At 44.5% G+C, this 17,762-nt stretch overlaps 2 protein-coding genes across 5 annotated transcripts in view; one reads left to right on the top strand and one right to left on the bottom strand.

Moving 5' to 3' along the window:
- The first annotated feature begins 2,067 nt into the window (after positions 1-2,067).
- Positions 2,068-8,849, top strand: B3GALNT1 (beta-1,3-N-acetylgalactosaminyltransferase 1 (Globoside blood group)). The gene is made up of 2 exons (XM_075098570.1): positions 2,068-2,206; positions 6,006-8,849. Exon 2 carries the CDS (start codon positions 6,086-6,088, stop codon positions 7,046-7,048), a length of 963 nt encoding a protein of 320 aa, XP_074954671.1. The 5' UTR covers positions 2,068-2,206; positions 6,006-6,085; the 3' UTR covers positions 7,049-8,849.
- PPM1L (protein phosphatase, Mg2+/Mn2+ dependent 1L) overlaps positions 8,055-17,762 on the bottom strand; it is a 111,793-nt gene continuing 102,085 nt past the window's right edge. For all 4 annotated transcript variants that reach the window (XM_075098565.1, XM_075098569.1, XM_075098568.1 and 1 more), the window contains exon 4: positions 8,055-17,756. In XM_075098565.1, coding sequence (XP_074954666.1) covers positions 17,410-17,756 — 347 coding nt within the window. In that variant the 3' untranslated portion in view covers positions 8,055-17,409. The remainder of the gene's footprint in view (positions 17,757-17,762) is intronic.

The raw sequence follows: 17,762 nt of genomic DNA, 5'->3' as shown, positions 1-17,762 counted from the left end.
CGGTGGCAGAGTGGAAGGATGCTCCGTGTCATGGGCAGCGCTGTGATTTAAACATGTCCCGCAGTTCTCTGCTCTCTATGTTTGCTCCAACTTTATCCGATATTTACAGTCTCAACTGTTATTACATCAGACTAGCACTTTAAAGATGCGATTAAGCAATGCCTGACTTTTTACAAGCTGTTTACATTTCTTTCCAGGACAGGGCAGCTAGCTTCCAGAGGCTCCATGGCTTTGCAGTTTTAAACTGTACCCGAGTCACACGTGACTTTGGTTTGGAGCAGGATTTTGCGATGCGGAGCCCAGTTCCAGCAATGATTTCCCATGTTACTTTGGAGCGTGAGGCCAAACTGGAGCTGTGGTCAGCTGCATGAGATATGCCGCAACGCAGCCTCCCGCTTGCGGGTTCTGAATCTCCGTTTGCGCCAAAAGATGAGCAATGAGGGAACGAGAAATTGACCTTTGGTGTGTCCAAAGGTGTGTTTGCTTTGCCAGGGTGAGGCGACCCTGCTCACGTAGGGTTTGCTGTAGGTTTGGTTTAAAATACTCCTAGTAATAAACTAAACCTGGGACATCTGATTTACCATCAATTCATCTGAACTCAAAACGCTGCACAATAAACTTTTTGTAAACTGTGTAGGTTTAAAACCTAATATGTCCAAGCAGGATATTCCACAGCTGCTGCGTGCTTTTGTAACATTACAAAATATAATGGATTTCATGGTTTGGGGGGGCTCGGGGGTGAACCCTCGCCACAGTCGAGCCCAGCAGCTGAAGCAAGATTTGAGAACACCAGTTCTCCCCCCTGGGACCCACACCCTTCCATCTCACACCCAGTCACGCTGCGATTTTCAAAGGCCGGAGCCAGCAGAAGCCCCGGGAGGCCGGCCCGGAGGTGCCCCCGCGCCAGCCACCCGCTCCCGCCGCGGGGCCCGCCCGGGCCCTCCCGAGGAGGCGGCGGGGGCGGGCATTTCCCGGTGCCCGCTGGCCCCGCTTCCCCAGGGCGCGGGCGGAACTCCCGAGCCAGGCCCGCCGCTCTCGCCCTGAGGGCCCGGCCGCTGCGCACGAGAGGCGGCGGCGGCGCGGTGAGGTGAGGTGCGGTGAGAGCGGGCGGGGGACGGGGAGCGCGGGCGGCCTGAGGGGCCGCGCGGGCGCCGGGGCCGCGCGGCCATTTAACGGCGGGTCGGGGGACGAGGGCTCCCCCGGGCCCCCCCGGCCTGGCGTGAGGCGGCGGGCGGGGGGTGGGTGTGCACCCCACTCTTGGCCGGGGGCTTCACGGGTGTGCCGGGAGGAGAAGGGGCTCAAGAAACTCTGTGTGGGGGAAAAGAGAACAAAACACTCTTCTGTCACCGAGTTTCCCCCCCCCCCTTTTTTTTTTTTAAATAGCAAACAGTTAAATGGCTTTAAATTTTTGCGTGCTACATTTTATATTTATATTTACATTTACGTTTTACATGCAGAGGCAGTAGATTTCCGCTTAACGAATTCACCCTTTCGGGCTGTTACCTCTTAATTAACCTGCGCACTGTGAAAGTTGCCTAGAAGGGAGAATGGAGATTGCTTGGGCGGCCTGAGAGCAAGTCATTGTTAAAGGTTATTTAAAACCATGTTTAAAGTATTGTTACATTAGATCATCATAGCCCAGGATCCTGCAAAAATCCGTCTTGTTTCTAGTGGCAGTAAGGCATATGAAGAAAATGAGAAGCCAGGAACAGTAATATATTTCCAAATTATTTCTGCTGGTAGCTTTAAAAAAAAAAGGGCTTATTTTTCTATACAACTCACATTATAAATATGGTATTTTTTAAATTTTTAAATTGGACTATTAATTGGTTATTATTAGATTTTAATGACTATGAGAATTTGCCACCTTTTTACTGTCAAGAGTGGCTGCACTCAGTAATTAGGTACCATAGCAGATTGTGAGAAATCTAACTAAAATTACTATAGAGCATGCTTAGTACACGATGTCTTGCATTTGTTTTAAAGTTGACCATTTTCATGTGTCAGCACAATTTTGAACTCTTACCTTGTCGTGCCAGGAAGCCGTGAGCTTAGAAGCAAATGAAAGCATTTCTCTGATGGGAATCGCTCCCTGGTATGTCCCTGGTATCGCTCCCTGCTGCGTGTGCCGTGGTGCAGCTGGAACGCAGAAACCGCCGACGAGGCCCAGAAGCGGTGGAGAACCTGTCCTGGGTGTAGCTGGAAGGTCTGTAACTGCATCACCTCTGAGCAACAGCCCCAGTTCAACCTTCAGGCCTGACTTCCTCAAACTCATTGCTTTGCTTTAAGCATTTGAAATAGGAAGAGAAGGGGGTTTTCCTGTCAGGGGCTGTGGTTTGGTTTTCACCTTTAATTTGCCCCTTCATTCTTTTCTGTATGTGTTTGAAGTCGGAGTTCTGTGCTTAATGATGTTGGAGGATGGCTGCCTGTATTTGGAATTCTCAGTGCTGCAGAAATAGCTGTCTGATGATTTGGGGAGTGTAGTTTCTGCTCCGTGACTGTTACGAGAGCCATGTTTTTGTGAACCTGTGCTAGCTTGCAGGCAGTTTAGCGTATCGCTGGGGGAACGTGACCTTAGGGAAGAGAATGGCAGGGCTTGTGGGGACTGGACTTCCTAGCTCCTCAGGAGTCATGCAGCAAACCAGCGTTTTACAGTGTTTGTCCTGGATGCCCTGTGGTGCAGGCTCTTCATAAGGATATGGTAGCTTTAAGATTGTGTTTTGCAGAGTATGGGCAAAGGATGATTTATTTTCCCAGATTTTTCATTACGTAGCAGACCAGGCATTGGTCTCCGATCCTGTTGTTCAAAATGTCAGGTAATGTGGGGTCCCAACCCTGGGACTGGACTAATGTTGGGGGTCTGCTGAAGAGGGGGACGCCATGATGAGGCCAAGGTGAGGGGAGGAACTAGGTGAAGACTTAGTGGTCCCCCCTGGCTTAGCCCATGGCCCCTGCTGTGCAGACTCCGATAACATGCCCCTGCCAGTCCCTACACTGCTTATCAGCTGCCAGAAAATTAGGCTTAAACTTACATCAAGAGCCTAGACAGTTTCTACCAGAACACTCTGGGGGAAGTATTTAAACCAAATCAAGAAGCTGTCACCCACGCGCAACTAAACACTAATCACAAGCACAACTCATGGTTAAGGGTTTAGTTGTGTGGCTCCTTTAAATTATAGAAGCATGAACATCTTTGCTGAACCATGAGGCCTTCCTCCCCCTCACCCCTCATTTATCTACCCAAACAGCCCCTGTTCAGCTCCAAGAGTCGTTGCAGGGTGTGCTGCAGGGATTAAGACTCTGGGTACAAAGATATGTGGGGACTAGGGGCTTCACGCCAGCTATAAAATTGGAGAATGGGAGTAACTCAGTGGAGCTCCCTCTCAGCTGGTATGAGACCCCCACAACCTTTGACCTTGCTGCGGACTGTTGGAACATGGAACAGGTCATATTCTCCTTCCCCCAAATTTCATTTATCTTGCTCTACCAATTTCTGTCTTATTATGTATTGGGTTTACTCTATAGGTTAAAATAACTTGCTTAAGGACAGTGGAAAATACAATAAAATTGTGGTATATGTTAACCCCCTGGCACCTCGTCAGTGAAGCGCGTTAACAGATGAAATCTGTCTCACTGTGGATAACAGTCCGGGAACAGTGTATGACATGTAATCAGGCTTTTCTGTCCATAAAGAATCAAAATCCTTACAGTCAAATATTTTTTTTCCTGTTAGGTAGTGAAGAACCGATCAAACTTTGATATACTTTTACTTTAAATTGATCATCAAACCCTGAGAAGTGTTACTGATATAAAATCAAATACGTAAGCACTGATACCTAACTTAGGTTATTTTCTTCCACTAAGTTCCCTGAAAGTCAGGGTGGTCTATATAAAGAGAGGAGAACCGAGCATTTTCACTATTTTCTTCCCCTGTAAAACCAGGAAGTAAATACCAGATTGGCAAATCTGAGGGTTTTTTGGTTATAATCAACTTCCTAAAGTGCAGTTTCAGCTGTCCCGATGATAGTTCCCTCTGCACTTGCCAAACTTCTGTTCTGTTACACCTGCATAAGCTTAATCCCTGTGGGGAAAAGGAAGTGATTCAGCATAAAACTTCCGAGGTTCTGTGTTTTTATAAGCTAGGACGTCAGTCACGGTAGGAAGTTGTTTGCCTGCAGTTACAGGAGGTGCCTTTAGCGAAGGAGTGACTCCTGTTAGTGACGCGGTGTTCTTGGAGAAACACAGCTTTGAGGGGGATCAGTCTGAAATTCTTCTATTTAAAGAGCTATTTGTATAAAGTGACTTTAACAGACTTTAAGTGATGTGCTGTGCATCGTTGGTGAAATGGGCTCCAAATGCTTCCTTTAAAGGATCATTAAATTAAAATCAAACCCATACACAGAAAATACAAGGCGGGTGGGCTCTGGCAAATCAAATTTACCTAAATTCTAGCCTGCTATCTTGGGGCTTGGTTGATTTTTTTTTTCCTTTTTTTTTTTTTTTGATAAAGAACAAGCGCTGTGGTTGTAATTTCAAAGCTAAGTTCAGTAGCCATTAATTGCTCTGTGAAGTCAACCTTCCATTGTCTTTACTGTGTCTGTGTGGATACTTTACAGGGCAGGGTAAATATTATTACTGCAAGCATCAGACACCATTTGGAACTCCCTCAGTAACACATTCTAATTATTTTGGCTTAAAGTTATCTAATACATGTTCACAGTGTATGTAGTTTTAAAGAAATGCAGTAAAGGCAAGTGCTGCCAAATGGAGGGTAGAGGACCAGGATTCTATTTTTGAATTTAGTTTTGGAAAGATGTATTGATTTGAATATCTAGTCCTGACACTGGAGTAATACCTTCAGCATGGGCTCCACGGGGGTGCGTAAGTACCTCGCCGTGTCGCTGGGGCTCCAGGCCGAGGTGGGCATCTCTAGCCGAAAAATGTCTTTGGTTCATCTCCATCTCTTGAGCCGATGGATGTTCTCGGTTTGTGCAGCTGGCTGAGCTCTGCCAGGCACATCTGTTTTGTTTTTGTAGGCATTTCATGAAAATAATGCAGATGGGATCCTTTCTTCTTTAAAACTTAAATAGATGGAAGTAGCAGGAGGATTTTCATTTAAACGGAAAACGTTAGAAGGCTTTGCAAAACCTGCTTTAAGATTTGACACTTGTCTGCTGCAGTGGATTCTCTGCTGCTCCCGTTAGGTCAACTGTAAAGCTGCTACAACAAAACTGGCTGCGGTGCCCCTTTATTGAATCACTTGATTTAATTAGTACATATTAGAAAATAAATGATTGCTGTGTAATGTTGCGTGTTGTGGGCGTAGCCGTTTGTTGGGGCAGCGTAAGACTTAGCTTAGCCTGTCAAGGCATGTTTGTGGTTGCGTGTCTGCAGCTGGTAAGGAAGTTGATTTTTCTCCATCGCCCCCATCACCCGTTTGGTGAGTTCAGAGTGAGTGGCTGCTCAACCCTTACATGAGGGATGAAATATTTGCTTCTTTTTTTACCTGCTTTCTTGGCTGATTTGCCTCACCTTATAAAAACTAGTAGGACTTCCTTTCTTTGAAATAAATTACAAATTTTTGAAGCCTCTGAACATCAATTTGCTGAGCGCTTTGTGCACAAAATCTAACAGCTACAGTACTCCTTCCTCAAGATGTAATTGAGTAGAAGACATTGAGCTGGGACCTCTGGCATCACAGTGCTTGGTCTTTCGCAGTGACGAGGTTTATGTAGGGGAGATTTCCAAGGTGAAAGCTATGAGGTTTCAGCCACACACCGTGCTGAGTGTCAGCTCAGTGTTCTGCTCATGCTTGTTTCTGGGCACAGCAGTGACGCGTGGTGTACTGGCTGCTGGACCATGGCGTACAACAGCTGGGCTGGCAAGCCTTGGTTTTGTCTTCGTTATATTATAGCTCGTTTTGAGCTGACACATCAGATGAGGTAAGAAAAAGATAATATTTGAATAACAGCATTCTGAACACTACCTTTTTATTTCTTTTTCAGCAAGAAACGTGCTTTAGAATTTGTGGTACAGATTCTGAAGGTCACCGGCGCACTTCTGCAAAGTAGTTCCAGTCAGTGTCATGTGTACGAGAAGACGAAAATTGGTTTTTTTGTTTCTCCTTGTAGTTTCTGTCATGATAATGTGGTACATAACTTTTCCTTCCAACACCGTGATTGACCATATAAACCCTATGTACTTCTATGAACACGAACCAATTTACAAGCAACGCTACCTCTTCACGTTGCGGGAGCACTTGAAATGCAAAGACATAAATCCATTTCTGGTCATCTTGGTATCTTCAGGTCCGAAGGATGTGAAGTCAAGGCAGGCCATCAGGATAACATGGGGTTCTCAGGACTTCTGGTGGGGACACCGAATCCTAACACTGTTCTTAGTAGGTCAGGGCACTGAAGGAGAAGACAATGCTGCAGCACTGTCGGTAGAAGACGAAAGCATCCTCTACGGTGACATAATTCGCCAAGACTTTATGGACACTTACGACAATCTCACCTTGAAAACGATCATGGCGTTCAGGTGGGTCAGCGAGTTCTGTTCAAATGCTCAATTCGTCATGAAGACTGATGCCGATGTCTTCATCAACACCGCTAACTTGGTAACATTTCTCCTGAAGCTGAATTCCACAGAAAATCTTTTTACTGGCTATCCTTTTATAGATAACTTTGCCTACAGAGGCTTTTACCAAAAAACATACATCTCTTACGATGAATATCCATTCAAGTTGTACCCTCCGTATTGCAGTGGGATGGGTTATATATTGGATGGAAAACTGGCTCTGAGGATTTATGCACTGATGAGTCATATCAAACCTATTAAATTTGAGGATGTTTATGTTGGAATTTGCTTAAATATACTTAAAGTGAACATCAGTATTCCAGAAGATAAACAACAATTCTTCCTTTATAAAATCAATTTTGATATCTGTAAGTACAGACATCTGATTGTAGTACATGGCATTACATCAAGTGAAATAATTGGGTTTTGGCAGGCTTTGTCATCAAACACTTCTGTTACTTGCCTTTGATTCTGCATTTTATATATAAACTTAAATGAATTTGGTGTAAAAATGTTTAAAGCCCAGGACAACGCAAAAGAAAACCACAGCTGTAGATGTGACTTTGACTGAAGGAGAGCTGTGCTCCCCCAGCAAAACTGCAATGGCAGCATTTCTCTGGGACATTCTAATATTCTTAAATAAAAACTTCAGGAATTCACAAAGCGCTTTTGCAGGTGGGTGTCCCACGCAAACAGGATGCTTTGGAACACACTGCCCCGTCTTCCTCTGACACTCCTCCTCATGCTCGGCTGTAACCATGGGGTTTCTACCTGTGTCTTCTGGGATGTACGAAATGTCACCGAGGAATAATATTTATGCCAAGAAACTAGCTTTGAGGATGCTTCCCAGATTCCTACCTGTTTTTTTTTTTTTTTTAATTGTTTTTGCAACTGCATCATCCTTTGCCGCCCTCGAGTATTTGTCTTCTGTTAGCATGTTAGCATGAAGCTAACAATTACTTTCTTCTTCCAATATATCACCTCTGTAATCCTTCTGAGAGCGTTACACCTTATTTAAGCGCATCACCTCCATAACCATTCTCAGAGTGTTACAAGCCTGTGGATCTTGCAGGGTCTGCAGAAGCCAATGGGAAATTCTGAAAACGCGATGCACTTTGTGTGTGTATATCTGGGTATATCGATGCACGTGTAAATGGAATTGCTTTGGTGCCTGTGATAATGTTCCCAGGCTGCTGGAGGGCTGGATGCGTGGAGTTCGGTGCAGTTGAGTTACTAGACAGCTCTACTGCATCGTGATAATCAAACCCCACACCTCTACACATACACACACACACACATGTGCGTGTACTGGGGCATCCCGTGAGCTTTGAACCACAGAGGGAAGGTTAAAACAGATGCATTTATATTGTGAGTTTTTATCTGTTTCTAAAATAGTTTTATTTCTTCAAATTTTAAAAGGAAAAAAGTAAATTCTACGATTCATATTTCTTAAAGAAGACAAACTACTATATCTGTAAAGATGGGTATTTTAATCACTTTATTCATATCAGCAAGGCCAAGTTTTCAGTAGTTTACACTGTCTAATTGACAACAATACAGAATTTGCAGTTGCATTAACATAATTATTCTTGACACGTCCACTACACAGTGAAGATACGATAGTTACATCCTGTACATCTAGAATGACAGAGCACTGCCACCTGATTTGTACTACAGCGAGGAGGTTATGACGTATGTACATTTGGCTGTCTGTCAGATAGTCTCTTAGAGACAAATTAGAAGAGGTGCAGAAACCTCTAGTACCAAGTTTGAGGCTTCCCCAGGTTTTCTGTTACGTTGCGATTACGGTCAGTATTGAGTTTTGCTATCTTGTCAACAACTGCACGTGGCTTTCTGATGGAGTCATAGGATGTGTTATTTTTTTGGGTATAAAAATGAAGTCTCAGGGAGAATACCCTCCAGACGAGTATTTCAGATGTCAGTATTCTAAGAATGTATGTTAAGAAGGTCAAAGTTCTTAAAAAATAGATTATTTTTTTTTGTTAAACTAAATAGCTAAAGATATTGTTCCATAACAGGGAAGAATGCTATGGTATTTCTAGAAACAGGTAAAACTACAGCTGTTCCTATGGTTTTAGGATCTGTTACTTGATTGTTGTAGCACTGTGGTCAGATCCTGAGAGCTCCGTGAGAAACGCTTACCTTGTTCTTTGATTGTTTATACAGCTTAAAAAAAAATCCCTCTATTTTTTTAATAAGCGTGCCATATTGCATGTTTAGAAATAAATAATTTTTCACAAGAACATGGATACTATGGCACAGTTTGTATTGCTTTTTTTTTTTTTTAAAAAAATGTAATTATGAAAGACAATGCAGTCTTCAGAAACTGGGTAGGTGAAGCGGCTGGGGCTCCTGTGGGGAGAGTAAGAAACATGTGTCACAGAGAAACGGCTCTGCGGGACCGCAGTAAAAACGCAGCTGTCACCAAGCAAGGTATTCTTTGTATTTGTGCCCCAGAATGATAACGCTGATCATAGATTACAAGGCGTTTTTTTTTCACAAATGTAGGTTTATACACAGTGGTCTGTTTGGACCACCTGAAATTGTAATCTGAAGTGCCATCAGTTCTGCAAGAAATTTCCACTGTTAAATATTCCTCCTCCTGTTTTTTTTTTTTTCTAAAAAAAAACCTCACTTCCAAATCTGGCTTGTATTTGAGTCTGACCTTATTGCTTAAAAGACCATAAAAATTCATAACTAAGCTAATGTTTCTGCTTAAAGCAAATATTGGGAACATTTCTAGTGTGAGCAGCCATGCAAGAGGTGAAAAAAGCTTAAGACTGTGAACTAATGTAAGCATTTAAGTCAGCAGCCGGCCTAAATTTTATTGCATCTGCTTGCAATATTGTATTAAAACAAAGCCTAAACCAGAGGCTCGGGTTTTCCCGAATTCTAAGATTCTTTTTCTCATGCAGGCAAGTGCTTTGGAAAGCCACGTGAAATCAGAATTCCAAGCACTCGTGATTTTGGTATGAATATTGTGGGACTTTCTGACTCAAAGCCTCATGATCACCTGTTGGCCAAAGCTCTTTGGGCACCGCTGCTGGGCGGCCGGCAGGAGGGGTTTACAGCGCACGATCTGACACCGTCTTGCCTGTGTATCATTTCAGAAGAGTTGAAAAGTCCAAATGCTTAAACGTTTTGTGCGTGTTCTGGAACAGAGAAGTTCAAAATAAGCCATGAAAGATGATGTGCTGCAGACTTTGGGGCGTTATTCTCTAGGATCAGCATTGACAGGACACAGTTAGTTTGGAATATTTTCTGAAGTTTTGTCTTACGTTTTCTAGTTCCTACTAAAGCGTTTCAGTGCAGGCTCATTGTAAGTAGCTCACGAGTGCCTGGATGCACAATAAGTGATGTCATTCTATCGTATTTCTTTCAAATTTAAACCGGGAACTGACTGCAGGTTAGCCGAACAACGTGACGCCGAGCTCCTGCTGGGCGTCTCTCGGCTACGTTGGTACGTTGAAGGCGTTTGGGAGGCAGAGCTTTGCGCCCTATTTTTCAAATTTTCATTCATCTCTATTCTTACGTGACCAGTGGGTACCGCTTTGGTCTTTTATTAAGTACTCTAGAGTTTGCTTAAGGTGGAGGTGGTAGGGAGAGATGTAAACCTTTCTGCAGTCTCTGTTAAATTAAGCTTGTCAGGTTTTAATGCGGTTACTGTGGATTGCACGTTAAGCTGTAAACCATACCCAAATGCAAGTACACCATGTAGGAAGGAAAGAAAACAAAGTTAAAATGAAGCTAAGCAGATGGTTGGGTTTATTTTGAGGTTTTTTTCATATGTAGTCGCGTCCACATTTCAAGGAAACCTAAAATTGTAAAACAAAACGCAGCCCCCTCTGTTTCTGTATTGGGTTTCTGAAAACCACAAAGCCGCTTTCTTTGCCAGGGCTCCAGGAAGCCTGGGCTCTCTGAAGTGCTGCTGTTAGGGTGATCCTTAGCCAAAGGCAGAACCGACCTGCAACTCACTTGAGGAAATACCACCTGCATTACAGCGTAGTTCGTCTCACCTGCAGTTATTTGACTTTGGGACTTAAGTCCTTATTTTATAAGAGAAGAACTAACACAGTTTACCCTAAGTGACCTCTCTTGAGATGGTTTACATATCTGAGCCCTCTTTTCCTCTGGCCTCCTGACAGTTGCTGCGCAGCACATGAATTTTCCAGGCCGCATTAATCAAAATCTGAATTTGGTTTTTATGGTGTGGGAGATGATGGTGCCGCATCTCTCCTGCCTGGGCTGGGGCTCAGCCTGACGCCCCCTCAGCCACGCTTTGCCTGTGGTGGTCCTTCACCTAGGAGTGGCTGCAGTCTGCCCTGAGCTTGCAATAAAGATTAAATCTTAAAAACACTTCTGGCTCTGAGTGAAAATATTGTTAGAAGCAGAAGCCTGAAGAGGCTCTTATCTCTGATAGCGCAGCCGTGCTGCACTAAATGGGAGCTGTCTTAACCGAGATGGATCGCTTAAACATTGCAGTTCTGTTATCTTGGGTGTTGTGTAGGATTTTTGTTAGTAAAGCTCTGACCTGCCCTCGCAGAGCTCTAAACGCGTGCTTCATTTTCATAATGAGTCTGTCTCAATCGTTATTTAGAGGGTTTCTAAATATGCTGGGTAGAAGGGGTTTGCAGTCGCTCGGTGTAATGCTCACACGGTACGGGGTTTAATGTTTTTTCCAGATGCTGCTCCTGCTAACAGTTATGCGACTGTTCTAGTTTGCCGTGTTAAATGTTGATGGGTTTGAAATGTATAAAAATGGATCTCATTTGTACACCCAGCACTGCTAACCACTGCTTACGTTTTGTACCGAGCTTGTGCGTATAGGAACAGTTCACCACAGAGCAGCGCGGAGAATCGGGACAGAATGGACCTGACGCCCAAGAACTTCTTCCAAATGAATCGTGTTTTTCACACAACTTAAGTTTTTCTTACCAGAAAGAGAAAATTTAAAAATCAGAGACGGACTTTGGCAGTTCTGGGGCGAGGGCCTCCTGTCACCGACAACAGCTGAAGCCAACAGTGTGTGTGCGCCTGCCTTCCCGGGGAGGGGCGGCGTGTGGGCGCTTACGCAGGGGAGCCGAGCAGGTACCCGGCTGGCAGCCCACGCTGCCTCACTGCACGGCTCTTGCTATTACTGAGACGAAAGCAAGTGCGGATAAAGTGCGGTTTCATCTCTGTTGCTCTCCCACCCCTGAATACAGCGTAGGAGTTCCCAGAGAGCAGTGTTTGACAGTCCTGCACTTGGGTTTCTAAAACAGTAGAACTGATTACTCAATTAGCTTGCTGGAATGTGGGCTGAAGTAGATTTCTGAGCACCTGTGGCCCTCGGAGGGCGATGCGTCTCCACAGGCTTAAAGAAATATAGGGTTGGGTCTTTTAAATGCAGAAAAAGTGCTTTATTTCCCTGTTGCTCAACTAATTTGGAGCTCTTCCTTATCACTGAGGAGACCCAACATAGGAGCTGACCTGCTCCTAAAAGTGGATTTCAGAACTTTATTCAAGAATTGCTTTTGATGGAAGCCTCTTTATTTATGGTTTTAGACAGGCTTCAACTGCTTTGCATGTTTTACGTGACAGAGCATCTAAGCCATCATTTATAACTAGAGACAACTGACACCTAGAACTTCAAGTTATTTAAGAGAAAACTACGAGTAGAAGAGCTGCATACCTAAGCCTTATATAGTCAGCACTATATAAATAAAAGTGATTTAAAATTCAAATCAGTATTAACTTAATTGTATGCATCTTTTTAGATATGAGTCCTCAGGTTTAGGAAGATAATCCATAAATAAATGGACAGCACTGAGGGGCAGCAGCTCCGGCCTGTGCAGTCGCCAAACTTCAGCAGAACTTTTTAAATTTTAACCTTGTAATTCTGTACAGCCAGGTACAGACGGAGGCCTCAAAACCTACGTTAGAAAAGTGAAAGGCTGGTGAGGTTTTTTTTCTCTTTAGTATAATCACTTACTAAATTTTTCTCTGTGTAAAATAAATATTAGGTACATTAGCAACAGATTAGTATTATTTAAAGCAAGGGTGTCAGATATTCCGAGAGGCAGCTGAACAACAAAACTCCCTCCTTTTCAAGATGCAGCATTAGTGTTTATGTAGCAAACACTTCAAGCCGATGTGGTGCTTCAGGACTAACTTCTGTATTCTAACAACTTCACAACGTTTTTCTTAATTTTACTGTCTGTAAATTGGATAATGCTGTAATAACGTTAGCAGTAGTTTTGGTACTGACGTTGCGGTCACAAGTCAGCAGACAATACTTTGTGATGTTAGATGGCATTCACTTTATTTGTATTTATCCAAACATTCCATTCCATAAAACGGGCTCATTCGTTTCAAATTTTGTGTTTTTAGAAATGGTAGGACCACGGCGCTGACACAGTCCTCACAGTGTCGTCTGCGACCGTCCCTCCCCGTGAGTCAGGATCAATGTGCCCAGACCGCTCGTGCTGGGTGTCGCAACAAAAGAAGTGGCGTATATTTTACACGAAATAAAGCAGCGTCTGCTGCCACCCCTGAGTCTAGCGATGAACTCTGGACTCTCCTAAGCTGGATCACTGCGGTCTGCGTAAGCCGCACAGTTGCCAAACACCTGGATCCCACAGCTGTGAAGACGCCCGTGCCGGGAGGTGAGCTGGCAGGGGACGCAGGGCAGGGCCGTGGGGTGCCAGACTTCCACGCACGTTTTTAGTGCCTGCCCTTCGTGGCTGTGGCTGGGGATGCAGGCGTTCAGCCCGCGCTGCTGCAGCGCTGCTGTAACATGCAGCCTGAGAGAACGGGTCTGCGTTAACCTCACCGTGAACTGCTGCACAAGGGACGAGGGAAACTTTAAATCAGACACTTTTCACGCGGGCTGAGAGAGCAACTTAACCTTGGGGGCACTGCCTGGTTACCGTGCTCAGGCCACCGCTAGACGGAGCCATGCCCACACCTAAGCGGGCCGGTACCCGGACCGGGGAGCCCCGTCACTGGACCAGGAGCTGCAAAGGGTGACGGCTGTAGCCCGTCTCGTCACACCAGCGAACAGCCTTTCTAAAAACTCCACTAGCACATCATCAGCATGCTAAACTAAAGGGTAGTCTGTCACCAGAATGAAAAGCTAAATGGTTTCATTTTTAAAATCTACTACGCGGGGTAAACTGTTAGCTCGTAATACCACTGGGAAGAGACCATATTCTTTTAAATACTGGATCAGATGACTGATTACAAGGTTCATCTTTTCTTACTGGACCATACGAAAGACATTCTGTGGCAGCAACTTAATATATCACGTTTCTGCCATGTGATGCTCTTACCCGATGAGCAGATGTCACCAGTGGAGCTCCTCGGGCTTAAGCAACAAAAACCTTCTGTGAAGACACGCGGCAAGAGGGCGCTCTCAGGTGTGCGCAGCCGCTTTAACCAAAATGCAGCTCTCTCGGGGTTTTTTTGGGAGGTGCCCAGGCAGGAAAGCAGGACTGAGGAAGGCGTGCTGCAAGTATGGCCTCCCCAGTGCCGTAGCGCGTCCTGCCACACTGCTCGAGCAGACGTAGGGCTGTTTCTGGCTACAGTGTCCTTCCAGGTGTAGGCCATGTTATTAAGGCAGTGGAGGATCGACCCTAGATCGTTCAGGTTGCATAAGCAATACGTATGTTACTTAATCTTGTCATCCAACAGCTGTACGTATCATGACAGAATTTGGCACAAAGCAGCATGACTGGAAAGTTATGTCTAGAATGGGATTAAAAGCTTCTCAGAAGACTTCTAGCAGGGAGCACAGGCACTGCGCCTGTGTGTGGAAGACTGCACAAAGCCTGCCGTCTCCATTAGTCCTTCAGCTTTAAACCTAAAGTAGCTGTAACTAGTTTTTTGTAGTAATAAAAACAGAAGTCAGCAACCTTACAGAGATCATTGACATGAATGTCTTTGGCCAGAAAAGAGCTACTACAAGGGTGGGAGCGTTGCAGAGAAAATTGGAGGTGCTAAAACAACTATTGTTGCCACTGCGGACACCTGAAGGTTGAAATAGGGCCGATTCAGTAACGGACTGGATGGGCCTGAGTGACAGAGTAAATGAATCCTGGCACAAATATCCAGACAAGCCTGCAAACCAGTTCTGTATTGCACTGCACTACGCGTTTCCCTACATCCTGTGAGCGTGGCTTACTTCCAGAGTGAGCCACCCTCCCACAGCTTCCTCACGGCTGCTTCGGGTGTCTGTGCATGCGTACGATTCCTTCCACCTCATCTTCCTGTCTGTCTGGAGTGCTGTGCTCAGGAGAGGGTCGGGCATCCCTCAGCAATGCTTGTGACCCTCAAGAACGCGAGCTGCAGGAGGCTTAGTGGCAGCTGTGAGCTTTTCACTCAAGTGGCGTTAGTCGATAATGGTTTGTTTGGCGCTGACCGTTTCTCAAATGCCTATGACGGATTAGTAGTGATGTCTCTGCTGTACAAGCGTCCCGCTGCTTTAGTTCTGCAGGCTGCTGGGTCTAATTCTTTTTTCCCTGGGCAGCTGTTTTGACAAACATCCAGGCAGTGTCCTACAAAGAAAAGCCAGTACGATGGAAACATCATCTGTGAAGGAGAAAGGAAAGGCAAATGCTACATGCGCCATGAGCTCTGCCTGGAGCACAGTTTCGATGCTGCTGCTGTAGCATTATGAGTACATGATTAAGCATTCCCATGAAAATATCACACAGGGTTTTCATTTCACAGCGTTCTGACCTCAAATACCTTTTCAAAATAAAATAACTGGAGAGCTCTGCAATTATTAACATTTCCTGTTAGCTGCTCAATTTAACTGCAAAGTTCCATTTAAAATTCACTGAATGCACCGTTCAAGAGATGTAAAATGTCCGAAACCTTCCATCCTCCAGGGAAAGACCAGTGCAGGCTGGGTGCCTGCTGGTTTCAGAGGATGCTGGGCACTTTGATACTTCGATACCGCTGCTTTTCACTTGCCTATTCCTCAGAGTCAAGGGGCTCTACCCAGCATCTGGCATGAGAAGAGGCTGCTAAAGGATACATATACGATCTGAAGAGCACTGGTAATAGCAATAGATCCAATTAAGAGTTGTGATTATCTCCAAACACACTAAAGGAGGGAATTCTGTTGGGGAAGAGATAACTTAGGAATAAAAATGAAAAGACTAAGCCGGGAATTCCTTCTTGAGCAGAGAGCAGGATTTGTGCTCTTTCATTTTTGTCTTGAGAGGCATGGCACCCGCTTAGCACAACCACCACATCACAGCGCTTTAGGGACCAGCAGGCCACTTGCCAGAAAGGGCTACAGGTGGGTGATGAGGAACAGGTGGCTTTTTAACTAAGTAATACTGTATCTTTATCCAAGAAACAAAGTTAGTTAATGCATTATATCCCTGATTCACCTCAGGACCCAAATGCTGCCAACCTCCATCACCCTGAAGACAAGAGGCTCCAGCAGATCGTCCAGGACCATGTTTTGCGGGGAGGGAATCCCAAGGATTATTATAAGTCATGATACAGGTAAACAAGCCATCCAAAATACTAACCTCCAACCCAGGCCCTGGCTCTGATGCTCTAACCCGTGTTGCCCTGTCACGCTGCTACGGCTGCCTCGCGATCATGAAGCAGCCAGCTAAGTTATCAGACGTAGAGCAAACTCAGACTGTCATTGTTTAAACTTACAGTAGTCACAGATTCCAAAACACAATTAAATACTGAAGGTTAGATCTAAACATATTTTTATCTAGATTTAACGCAACCTTTCGTCTCTCCAGTGCAGTGATACTGCCTGGCATTTATACATTATACCAAAAAACGGCTCTAAAGTGGTCTTCCCCTGGATTGACACCACAAATTAATCTGCAGTGATACAAGGAGGTCTTTAATAGGCTTGACTTCCATCTCAGTAGCTCTGAGGAATGCCCTGTTTTGATTAGTTTTCCAAACAGTCACTAACGAAATTAATTTTATCTCGCATTACTTTCTTTACATGCCTATGAAAAGTGCGTGCCAAAAAACTAATGTAAGGGCGAGTCTCACTGCGCAACAGACATTCTCCTATCACAACAGAGCTGGTTTTTGATATAGAAGGTGTCGGACCTCAGAGTATTTTGCTGGAGTTTAACATTAGTTGGTTTGAATACAATATGGCATAGAAGAAACATTATTGGAGTAATACACAGACTGAATAAACATGTGGCTTCAGGTAATTCAGTAACTATACCTAATCACATGCTTGATTTATTTAAGGGCGGGGGGGGAGGTTAAACAAAGCAAAAGAGCCAGTTCTGTGGTAGCAGGCTAATAGCTGGCTCCTCTTCCTCCTTCATATCAATAACAGGCCAATAATTGCAAACCTTTTCCTGTACAACCTTATCACTGCAGATTTAAAAAAAAAAAGAGATGAGAAACATGAGAGCATCATGAGAGACTCACACCTAGGTGAAAAGCGGCATCGTTCCTATCACTTGCTATTAAGTGGCAGCACTGCCCTGACCCTACTGTGCATCTGAATGAACCTTTGACTATTAGAAATGAGAGGGGAGGAAACAAATGAAAAGTCTACACAGGATTTGTAAAGAATATTCTGAAATGGAAGATTACAGTTAGTTTCTAAGGAGCAGCAAGGTCACAGGAGACAGGTACATGTGAGCAAACTTAATTCTTATAATCACTCAGAATGTATTGCTCCTTTTGTTAAGCAAAGAACAAAGACCAGAGGGATCTGTTCCTTTTGTGTAGAATCTTAACGGTATTTACTAGAGCTTTCTACTATGTTTAAAATGTAAGAGTTTGTTTTAAGTTCAGAGTGAGGCAGAGAACCACTGGTAATTACTGTTCTTCTGTTTTGCTGCTATTCCTGAACTTCACCACCATCACTGTTATATTATCAGGACATCCTCTGTAAAAGGACTGTAGAACTATACTCTTTGCACCAAAGTGTGGTTCATCCAAGCGTTCCTTGATGAATCGGACGGCTTCCTCGTTGCTGAAAGCATCCCACAGGCCATCCGACGCCAAGATCATGAACTCTGGCTGCAGTTTGTCCAGGTCAAAGGTAAGAATATCAGGGTCAGGAATGACAACATTCAGGTTCTTCAAAGGGTAATCTCCTAACGAGCGGGACATGGCCAGGATCCCCTGAACACGCCAGGAGCCATTAAAGCTGATAAAACCACCTGGAG

This window comes from Phalacrocorax aristotelis, chromosome 7, assembly GCF_949628215.1.
Source record: "Phalacrocorax aristotelis chromosome 7, bGulAri2.1, whole genome shotgun sequence".
Taxonomy (NCBI): Eukaryota; Metazoa; Chordata; class Aves; order Suliformes; family Phalacrocoracidae; genus Phalacrocorax; species Phalacrocorax aristotelis.
This window is presented reverse-complemented; position numbering and strand designations above follow the sequence as displayed.

What these genes read in the sequence shown, in the direction of transcription:
- B3GALNT1 (XM_075098570.1), top strand. Translation starts at nt 6,086, where the DNA reads ATGTGTACGAGAAGACGAAAATTGGTTTTTTTGTTTCTCCTTGTAGTT.